Genomic DNA, 11,329 nt, shown 5'->3' on the forward strand with positions numbered 1-11,329 from the left:
CAGGCAAGAAATGAGAATGTTCTTTTAATGTGACCTCTTTTTCACCCCCTGATGAAAGGCAAGCAAATATTGCACTAACCTCCCCTACTGACTTTTTATACTGCCATCTAGTGGATGCATGATGCACATTCTGCACCTTAATTACACTGCAACCACTTTTGTGGAGAACAGACACATTTCAGAAATTCAGAATTTCTTTTGATGTTTTGGGAGTATTTTAGGTTACACTTTACTTGACAGTATCGACATAAGACTGACAAGACACTGTCATGAATGTGTCATAAACGTTTATGACATAACGCTTCTGTTATTAAGTGACATTCGGTTTTTGTCATAACAAGTTAGGGTTAGGCTTAGGGTTAGGTTTAGGCTTAGGCTTAGGGTTAGGTTTAGGCTTAGGGTTAGGGTTAGGCGGGGATCACATTAGCCAGCGGCAGCGGCAAACGTGACTCAACGCTCAGACCATAATAAGTTTTGTCTCATTCCTAAGCAACACAAACGGTTTGTCAATTAAATACGCTTGCGTTGCGCTTTGAAAGTTGAACCAGCGTTGCCACCGTTCTGCTGCCGAACCATAGAGAACAATAGGAAACCGGCCGCTTGCCGCTGGCTAATGTGATCCCCGCCTTAGGGTTAGGGTTCATGTGTCATGACAGTGTCATGGGTTCATGACAGTGTCATGTCACTCTTATGTCAATACTGTCAAGTAAAGTGTTACCGTATTTTATATTTTATTTGGGAATATTTTCTAAATTGTGAGACTGTTATGAATATTTTCTCGTCAGCTCAGTAAGATTATTCCTTTCTTATTGAGGACGTTCTGTGTGTCATAGGCTGCTGGAGGAACTGCTGGAGAAGGAGAGAGAGTATCAGTCCATCCTGCAGCAGGTTCTGGAGGAGAGAGACCAGGAGATTAGACTCCTTCGCTCACGGTCACAACCCATTGGTGAGTCCAGAAACGCCTCATGCCTCCCATTAGGAAGGGAACCTCATACCCCCGGATGTTAAGTCAAATCAAGTCATCAGTAGTGACTCTAAGGTGTACCAACCAAGCCAAAGAAATAGACAACTAAAACATGCTGAAAAGAAGTATTTAAATGCTGTTTTACATTTAAATTTAGTCCTTGATCACAAAGTTTCATCCAGAGTAGCTTATGAAGATTCTCTGAGATACAATAGAATCCATTGTCTTGGTGTTGTTAGCACTAGTTTGCTAAAGGCTTACCATATAAGCCACAGGAACATGTTTTACCATTGATGTGATGTATCTTTTAAGTCGGTAGGCTATGTTGGACCCACCCCTAGGCTCACACCTCAAAGCTGATTGGACGGTGATGAGATAGGGTAACTTCTAGTGCTAAGTGTTATCGAGTGATAATTTTCAGCCACTGTCCCATTAATACTGGGCAATAGACTTTTATCTAGAGATCTTTAATCTATAAAAGGCTTCAAAAGATGTTTAAGATATTAAACTGAGCGCTGTTGAAGGGCGTTGACGTTTTGTGTTCTTTCCTGACAGACATCCCCACGTCGTCAGGAAGGCAGAGGACCCCCTGCACACCGGGCTCAGGAGACTCCGAGCTGGCCGAGTGGCTCAGACTACACGGCGCAGACATGGATGCCATAGAGCTGGTAGGACTTTACACACCAGCACGGCGGACTTGATTCACTTTATTCAGTACTATGGAAGACATCACACACACAGTGACATCTGCCTCTTGTGCACATTGATGAAGTTATTAACTCATTGAATGCCAAGCAATGTAGACCATTATTGATGATTTTGTACAGCCACAGCATATTCTGTGTTATAGCTATGAACACATACAATGGCTCGTTTGAAAGGTGAGACTTTAAGCTCTCAGTGGGTGCAAACCGTGTATTTCCACACACTTCTGTTCCTGAGAAATCGCAAGCTAAACAGTGGCTAGTTTTTATCAAAATCGCTGTTTTTTTTCTAGAAATGGAGATATAACGTCTTTCATGAAATATGAAGTGTTGCCTGTAAAGGAAGGGGAAGTGACCTAGCGAGACCTGGCGAGACTGCCACCTAGTAATAGACCTACGAAAATGGCCTGGTTTTGAGCTGACGTGCATGCGTCACTGATTCGACCCAAAGCGGCAACCGAGTTATGATAAAATGTCCAGATAAAATGTCCAGATTGTGCGTTTTCATGAGTTTTCGATCGTCATATATTTCATTTCCATTCATCACAGAGTTCCCAAAATCACATATAAGGTGTGTTAGAGTGTCTAGTTTCGTAATTTAAAAAAAAAGCTAAAAACGTAATATTACGTTTTTGGCACGCAACGCATGGGAAGGAAAAACGTAATATTAAGTTTTTGGCACTCAATGAGTTAAGGAGAACACAATGAAGATAAAAATCTCATTTCTATTGTGGTCCTCACAATGTAGGAATGTAGGAACATATGTAGATTTCTTAATATTTATACTGTATATGAATGTATAATGCCTGTATAATGCCTTTTATTCAGTGACTTAATGAAGTGTGCCAATTACAGTACATGCATTTTTACATACAGTGCATATTACAGTTACATACACATATACAACACACATATACGTAACACAATCATTCTTTTTTTTTACTTAGTATGAGGGCTTGGTATGTGTTGAACCAAGCTGTTTTGTAGTTTTTGTAGTTCCTTGCTCTACCAGGTGGAGCTACAAGACACACGAGACACACATGGATATCTACCGCCTAACACATAGTTCATCTAAATAGACCTCAAGGAATTCCTTATTGTTTTTAACAGTGGCAACTGATTAACTGTCATATTTGACATAGGGTGTATGTTCTGTTAAATTCATCCCCAGATAACCGCAGAGGACTACACTCTGGATGACCTGCTTTATTACATAACGAGGGATGACCTGAAGAGTTTGCGATTACGGTAGGGGTTCACTGCGCAGTATTCTGCTGTAATGTTTTTGCAATAACTAAATTCAAGAATGTTTTGCGCATCAAAACATGTATTCATGATTTGAAACCTCCTGTAGCCAGAACGGCTTGCAGAAGCATGCAGGCATACTCTTATGTTTCAAGCCATTGGTTGACCTTGGGCATTTTCAGGATTGATAAGCTGTGCACTAGCAAACAATACTAAGTAACCACTGATAACAGCAAACAATACTAAGTACTAGCCACTCTAGACTCTAGATCATACAGTACATGTCTGCTCCTGATCTACACAGGTTAAAGAACTGAGCCACACTTGTGGTTAAAAAGTGGTCAGAATTTAAGGAAGTCTGAACAATTGTCTGTTGCTGAATTCTTGATGCTTGACGTTGACATTTGTCTCATTTGAGGACCTTGTGAGTTTGTAAATAATCTCTCTCTCACCTCTCTTTCTCTGGGCCTCCATCCAGCTCATTGGCATATATATATATATATATATATATATATATATATATATATATATATATATATATATATATATATATATAACATCAAACATCTCCACTCAACACTGTTAGGTTTGAATGGTGAAACTGCAAGGACACCCAGTTAATATGTGCCAGAACCATACCATATGGTCTGGGTCTACATGAGGATGTACTAATGACCTTATAAGTGTGCTGTCTGACACTGTAAATGCTTACACTGTGCACAGTGGTTTTGTTTGTTTGTGTCTTCAGTGCTCACTCTCTTTGTTTGTTTGTGTGGTTTTGTTTGTTTGTCCATAGAGGAGGGATCTTGTGTCGACTATGGAAAGCAATCTCAGAGCACAGGGAGAAGCCATCCTGAAAACGGGGGAGAAAAACCTCACAACAAGCCTCACAACAAACCCAAATCGTTCAGCAGTATTCCCTTTTTCCCCAACACTGCACTTTACACCCAGTGTCTGAATCAAAGACCAAAATCTGTCACTCAGGCCCCGTAAAAGTCCACTGAGCTCGCCGAGTTTACTTTACGACAGGGTTAGGGGCTTCGTCAGGAACTGTTACAGAGACTACATGGTCAGGCCTGATCCCAACACACCTCGTTCAGCACCACTAAGATTTTTTTAAGTTTCCTCCGGCGATTTCAGTGATGCCTCTTTCAAACTGAAATAAAACTATTCTATTTTTAAAAGTTTTTTTTTTTATTATTATTATTATTATTATTATTTAACATATTCTTTATTTTCCAAGAAAACAAACAATTCTCAGAGGGTGTTTATGACCACACTCCATTGTTTACAAAACCTTGCATTGGAAGTGTAACCTCCATAGCAAGCCTGGAGCAGAACACTCTTGAGCTAATTATTATAGATTACACAGAGAAGATGGATGCCCTGCATATTGACAGGCCACTTGCTGCAACCTACTTGTGCTGCGCATCTCTGTATATATATAGATAAACCACTGGCATGGCTCTGGCAGAAGAATATCAATGTTTAAAAATTACATTTAATGTAAAATGGCAGATGTGCCAGGGGTTCAAAGATCCTGAATGGCTAACATTGGCGTGTAAGTGCAAGTGTCAGTGCACTGAGAGACACAGCAGGCACAGAGAGGGCACTTCTTTGACAGCCCATTTGCATTTAAACGCTACGCTGCCAGTGTGGTCAAAGGGCAGTAGGTCTGAAGACCATGCTGTGACCAGAACCTGAAAAACATATCAGGCTGCTTCTTGCATGCTCCAGTGAATTTGTCATAGACACCCAATGAAGGTATAGTATTGACGTTATTATGTTGTTTTTTTTGTGTATGTTAAATGTCCGCCCATTTTGTTTACAAAACCTGAGACTGACCATAACTTACCTGAGATCCACGGCTTTGTCATCCCGTTCTTTTGTTTGAATTCGCCATCTTTTTTTTGAGGTGCCCTCATGTGGTGTTGCAGCCTTTACATAGACTGTGTAGTCCTGCATTTTTAAACCATCACTACTCTATTTAAATGCTTAGCTTTTATCCTTTCCAGTGTGTTACAGTTGCATGCTTTTTAACCAATTCCAGCTTTGTGCACAACACAAGCTGCAGACACTGAAAAAAAACCCCAATTGTTTGTTTGCTTTATTTGTTTAAGTCGATTATGAATATGCCACTGACCTGCATATTTTCTACTTTGTCTCATTATTGAGGGGAAATGTAGAGTATCATTCTGAATCATAGTAAAGGACAATCTGTTTGTGTGAGGTGAGGGTGACATATGTTATACATGCAGTCAGAACTGTACATACATGTCTGCTTCTGTCGACACTTAATATGGAACAAGCTATTTGTTGCTCTATGTTAATATTATATTTAAATGCTCACAAAGGATGAATTGGAAATGTATTGGCAAACGTTTGTTTGTATATAGCATTTCTAAGTGATGTTTTTATTTCTCTTTGTAAATCTTTATTTTGGAATACTTTTTTCTTCCATTGCTTTAACTCATAACATTGCATGTTTCCACTGACATCACAACACAGACCTATTTGCATAGAGTAGATTTTTTTTCACTAAACCTTAATTTTATATTTAAAAATAATTGTTTATATTAAATATGAACTATTCATGTGTGCACATTTTTCCTCTACTTATTTAGTTATGATAAACTAATGAGATTATTTGTGTATTCATATCTAAAAGAACTGTGAAATTAAAGTTGGAAATGAAAGCACATAATTGCATTGTCGCCTCATTTAGATGTGAATAGCAACACCATTCATCTCAAAGGAATGCAATCAGTGCAAATTTAAAACACCTCAATACATATTCTTTCACTTATAAGATATACCGGTACTATTACTAGATGCCAATGTACTGTAGCTACTTGTGAGTTAGATGTTGGATGTCAGATATATAATAGCTAGAGTACAACCAGAATATTCTTACCCTTGCAGAAATATACCAAGTAATACCAAAGCCAGAAAACAAAACAGTCAGCAAACAATGATGAAACTCAAAGAAAGGGTCAGAATCAAAAGTCTTACCACAAATCTACAACAGAAATGTATTTTGCATTTATAATGTATTTTATTTGTATGTACTGTATACTGTATTTAAATGTAAATTTATTTTGGTACTTGTGTCCAGTCATGTCATAGAGACAAGGTCATACAAAGCTATCAGCTGCAGGAGACAGTCACAGGGCATGGGGTACCCCGATAGACAATCAAGTGCTTATCAACAAACCAATATGCACACAAGGGAAGTTTTCAGCTTCCGGATGTCCAAGTGTCAGCTCATCAGTGCCAACTAAAATCAGGAGTGTAATATAAATGTATCCACTAGATGGCAGTCACTGTTCATTGAAAACTAACTCACTCAGCTGCAGCATCTGTGCTACATGGATACAGCTACACTGTTGTTAGAGCCAAGTAATGGCATCTAAATGACATGTTGATACTGTTGAATGGATCAACATTTTAGTGTTTTCCTGGATCGTATCACTCTTGACCTACTTTGATAAATTGAACTAGATGTTTTTAATGGAGGCCGAAGTTGTTTAGTCACACTCTTGTACTGCTATCTGCAAAGCACTGGCCATATTTCCCAGTCTCTTGAAGTTGCAAACAAGAAATGGAATCGCAATCAATGGAATGCACTGGGTACTCAAAATAGGAGACAGCTTTTGAGCCACAATATTGGATGGTCAACAGGAACATCAGTCTTGTGTTCTTTTTCCATGTCTTTTTTCCCCCTTTTTGCTCTACTTATCTACTCTAGTCTTTGCAGAGACTCACTGTACTGTCTGTGTTTTCTTTGAAGCTGACCCAAGGGCCAGGGCACGGGGGTGCGGTGTGAGGCAAAGCTGAGAGCCTGGAGAAGACAGAGGTGCCGGCTGCCAAATAGGCCTCGCTCTTGAGCCGCGTTCCACTCCGCTCCTCTCACGGACTCCCGGTTTGTGTGTGTGTGTGTGTGTGTATGTGTGTGTGTGTGTGTGTGTGTATGTCTTTTCCAGCCCCGCTGTCTGGGCAAAGTGTGCAAACATCCCGCGAGTCGGTCTGCTCACCGGAGGCCAGAGGCGGGGAGAGTGTCCGGAGCTGGCTGCCACTGTAGCACGGGCGAGAGGGAGGGGGTGGGGGTGCAGGGAGAACACCTAATTTGTGTTTGTGTTCGTGTATGTGTGTGTATGTAACTTTGTGTGTGTGTGTGTTTGTGTGTGTGTGTGTGTAGGTGTGTGTGTGTGTGTGTGTATGTGTGAGTGTGTGTGTGTGTGCATGTGTGGGTGGTCTACTGGAGAACTGTGGACCGCACACAATGTACTGGTGTGTTTTTTTTGCTCTCTCTCTCTCTCTCTCTCTCTCTCTCTCTCTTTCTGACAGGGTATAATATGGTTGAGGAGTGACACACAGCCATGAAAATAGGGTTTGCTCCTGTTTTTCATTGGATGTCTGCAGCACACCTTGTGTTGGGGAGTTAACAGATGGGGGATTGTGTGTGTGCGTGTATGTGTGTGTGAAGGGGTGGGGTGGGTGCAAGTGTGTATGGGTGTGGATTAAAACCACCTCCTCCAATGGGAGAAAGGAATGAGAACCAGTGTTTTTTATATAAAAAATATAATATTTTATTTCAAACTACAAAAAGTGAAAACATGTAACTGTTTGGTCACACTTCTCAATAAAATAGTACACACAACTGTCACAAGAACAGCCAACTCAGGCAATAAGCTTACAATTAATATAACAAAGCAAGAGAAAAATAACAAAAATGCTTTTAAAATTAAATTAACTTAAACTGTACAAACTATGTACAATATGTACAACATTAAAATATAAAAAAGGAATGAAACTACAAATCATCCAGTCTTTTTTTGACAAACATTACTGACTCAATCAACACAATGAATCAGTCAGTCAAATACCTTTCTCTCTTGTTTTCTCTCGTTCTCGTTCTCTTTCTCTCTCTCTCTCTCTCTCTCTCTCTAATAAACTCAGTGCTGTAGCTGGAAGCATTCTCGCGAGGCTCCTTGTCTTGGGGGGTGGCTTGAGCCGGCTGAGGCCGAGACCTTGGCCGGTCATAAACACTGCAACACTCTTGCACTCAGTGAAGACCAATTTTTAAGAGCACATTCAACTTGCACTCGGGTGGGTGAAGGGTGCTAAGCCTCCCAACATGAGGAAGGCCTTTTTTTTTTAAATTCTTCACCTTTTTTTCCCTTCTCTCACCTTCATGCTACCACAAGTGCTCAGAGGTTGCAAGTCTGCCAAGTTAGTCGGGTGCCCACCACCACAGTTTGGGGGGGGGGGGGGACTGGCTTGATGCCAATTAGTGACAAGACACATTGCCACATAGTAGGACTATAGTGCAGTATTTGTTTTTTTGAGGGCTACAGGGCAGCCCTCTGTCTTTTGAACCCTTTTTAGGGGCATCTGTTTTGTCAGGCTAGTAGCCCCAGGCATCCATCAATACAATTGTACATATAGAAACTGAATATACCTATATAGATTTTGTCTCCTTGTAAAAAGATACAAAAAATTGCAAATGCACAAACATGGAAAAAAACAAAACAAAACAAACGAAACATGACAAACAGATATTGTGCTGCAAGATGAGATGGATATCTGTTGGATTCAAGTGAACAGTCAATGGATGGATGGAGTTGTTCTCCTTCATTCTTTCTTTCAGTCTTTTCAGAGACTTTGTTGTGGCGTTCTTCCTTTCCTTCATATCTGGATCTCCATCACTTATGCCATGTCACCAAGCATCTTCTTGTAGTATGTGGACTCAAAGATGTCGTTCTCGCTGGGGCAGTTGTAGTGGCAGGCGCAGGTCTTGATGAACATCATCTGCTTCTTCATGACCTGACCGTCGGGGCACTTGAACTCCATGGGCAGGGTGGTGGTTCTGTGTGGGGTGCAGCAGCGACCATCAGTGCACACGCCGCAGAACTTGGGCCGGTAAGACTTGGTGGTGGTGCAGCCGGAGATCTCGAACTTCATGGGCTTGGAGACACGGGGCGTGCGAATGCACTTCTTCCCCTTCTGCAGAGAGGAACACAAACAGAGAACAGAACATTTAAAAAAACAGCTCAAACATCTCAAGATGACTGAAGTCAGCTAGCAGATACTCAGCTAATTAGCTATACCTAGCTAGCTAGCGACTAAAAGAAACAAAAAGGGCTAACATTCGATTGAGGTGATACAAGTAAGGGTTGTTCAATCAGGTGTTCAGTGTGGGCTAGAGAGAGTTGTGTCCTGAGATGGCTACCAATGAAACTAGCTATGTAGCTATTTAGCTAATTATGCAGCAGTTAGCAGTTTGAGTTTTGGGCAAGATACTCACCCTGATTCTCTCCTCTAGGTGGGACTCGCAGGGGCGAACCATGCAGAGGCGGGTCTGCTTCTCAAGGCGGCACTCGCGGTTGTCGTTGGTAACCCGGGTTGAGATGCCCAGGCCACAGGTCTTGGAGCAGGCGCTCCACTCGGTGGTCTGGACCAGGCAGTTCTCTCTCATCAGAGCGGGATCAGGCCCGTAGGTCTCCTCCTCTCTGTAAGCTGAAACAAGGAACAGGACAAAACACACAGGTCAACTTACAGCTCTGTGCCAAAGGTGTGTAAAAGCAGCTCATACAAATATCACACAATGTGCTTTCAGGGTGTCTTAAGTTGCCATTAGAAAGACATGCTAATGTGAAGGAGACTCACCTGCCAGAACAGGTCCAACAAAGGTCTGCTGGTGAGGGGAGTCGCACACCCACTCCTCGCAGCACTTCCCAGGCACCTTAACCCGGCGGGGCATGGGACAGTCGGGACTGGGCAGGCGGACATCCATGCCGCACAGAGGCACGCAGCCCACAGCGCCATCTAGGCAAGTGCACTGGTACTTGCAGCTGCTCTGGAAGGACTCGCCGCTTCGGTAGACCATGCTTCCAAACACGCAGGTGGCACCGTCCCTAGCTGTCAAGAACGAAAAACAAACGATGGTCAGACATCTAGTCAATGTTTATCCAAGTAATCTGATCCTCAAACTCTAAAGGTTCTTAGGATTCCCAAAGGATGTCTACCTTTGAGAGAACTATTTAGCTACATTAGAAGGAAGATACCAAGAAGGCAGATTACTGTTTATGTTGGACTGCACTACGCAAGGTTATCCATGCACCAGATAGGATGAGAGGGGGGAGAATGTCATCTCACCTGTGCAGACGCCAATGCGACGGTTGCTAGGGGATCCGTAGTCACAGTAGAGGCCCCTGTGTGGATCGCAGATGTCCCTTTCCGTGCACAGCTCACCAAGCTGCTTGGCACACACTCGGCAGCAGCCGCAGGCGTCCAACACCAGACTGACCCCGGGGGCACACTGAGGCGGCACCTCGGGGCAGCTGCACTGGCCACTGCACTCCTGGGCAAGAGCCTGGACAGAATATGGTTCGGTTAGGATGTCATCCTTGATAGAACTCATTGGAAATTCACTCAAATACACAGCTATCTGAGTCCCTGGCTCTCTCGTATCAGTGATGATAAACATCCAGACACATGCACCTGAATTTGAAAACGCAAGGACAAGCAGGACTACCTTACAGAATCTGGATGCAGCCTCAACATCAAATACTTATTGTTACGAGATGCTATGAGCTTTAAGGAGGCAAAATTGCAACTTATGCCTCTACACTATGGCTGAAACTTTTGACTTACCACATGCAGGAGAGTGAGGCAAAGGAGGGATGTCAGGATGGTCATTCCAGTAGACATGTTGGTTCTTTCTTCGTCAGTAACAACAAAATAATTTCAGGTCTTCAAAATCTTCCTTATTCTCTTGAGAGCAGTGTCTTCAAATTGTCTGTCTTCTGATCAAGTCGATCTCGTTTGTTCTTTCCTTTCCTTTCCTTCGTAGGGTCTCTGTTCTAGTATTTCTTCGTCCGTTCAGCTCAGCGTAAAAGCTCAGTTCAGTCCTGCTCGGTACTTTTTCAGTTCGGTTCTTGTCTCGTGTCTCAGGTAAAAGCTAGAGTTTAGCTTCAGTAGTAGAAGTAGTCGAGCAGAGCAGAGCTCCTGTTGCTTCTCTCTCAGGTTGAGGAGGAGTGTTCTGACTGGAGTCGGGAGCTCGCCCTCTCTTTATACTCGCTCAGCGCTGTGACGTGCCAGAGGCTGAATGGAGACCTGGACAAACATGGACATTCTTGGCATTCTTTCCTAGTTTCCTGCCCCCCTCCCTCCCTCCCTCCCTCCCTCTCTCTCTCCCTCCCTCTCTCACTCTCTCTGTCTCTCTCTCTCTCTCTCTCTCTCCATCTTGCCCTCCCCTCTCGACTCCCCCCAACCCCTGCTGGTCCACATTCCTCCTGTCTGAAACCAAACTGCTGTCACATATCAAAATAAAAAGTGAAGCTTTGGTGAAGCTTTGGACACTTTCCTGCCCATGTCTTTTTTTTTTCCTCTCTTCTTTTCCCTTTTTTTAACT

The 11,329-nt window shown here is 42.6% G+C and overlaps 2 protein-coding genes across 7 annotated transcripts in view; one reads left to right on the top strand and one right to left on the bottom strand.

The window, feature by feature from the left end:
- Positions 1–3,780, top strand: part of map3k5 (mitogen-activated protein kinase kinase kinase 5) — a 64,672-nt gene extending 60,892 nt beyond the window's left edge. For 5 of the 6 annotated variants that reach the window (XM_042096240.1, XM_042096237.1, XM_042096238.1 and 2 more), the window contains 4 exons: positions 834–946; positions 1,520–1,632; positions 2,840–2,916; positions 3,710–3,780. In XM_042096240.1, the coding sequence (XP_041952174.1) occupies positions 834–946; positions 1,520–1,632; positions 2,840–2,916; positions 3,710–3,770 (364 nt within the window). In that variant the 3' untranslated portion in view covers positions 3,771–3,780. Of the gene's footprint in view, positions 1–833; positions 947–1,276; positions 1,345–1,519; positions 1,633–2,839; positions 2,917–3,709 lie in introns of those variants that run through there. The other variant, XM_042096239.1, reaches the window with a different exon arrangement.
- A 4,019-nt stretch (positions 3,781–7,799) lies between these two features.
- On the bottom strand, positions 7,800–10,966 carry ccn2a (cellular communication network factor 2a). Its single transcript, XM_042096274.1, has 5 exons — positions 10,570–10,966; positions 10,072–10,288; positions 9,583–9,834; positions 9,221–9,432; positions 7,800–8,919 (listed from the first exon to the last, which is right to left on the bottom strand). Exons 1-5 carry the CDS (start codon positions 10,624–10,626, stop codon positions 8,623–8,625), a joined length of 1,035 nt encoding a protein of 344 aa, XP_041952208.1. The 5' UTR covers positions 10,627–10,966; the 3' UTR covers positions 7,800–8,622.
- Positions 10,967–11,329: the final 363 nt, after the last annotated feature.

The sequence above is a fragment of the Alosa sapidissima genome, chromosome 6 (genome assembly GCF_018492685.1).
Source record: "Alosa sapidissima isolate fAloSap1 chromosome 6, fAloSap1.pri, whole genome shotgun sequence".
Lineage (NCBI taxonomy): Eukaryota > Metazoa > Chordata > Actinopteri > Clupeiformes > Clupeidae > Alosa > Alosa sapidissima.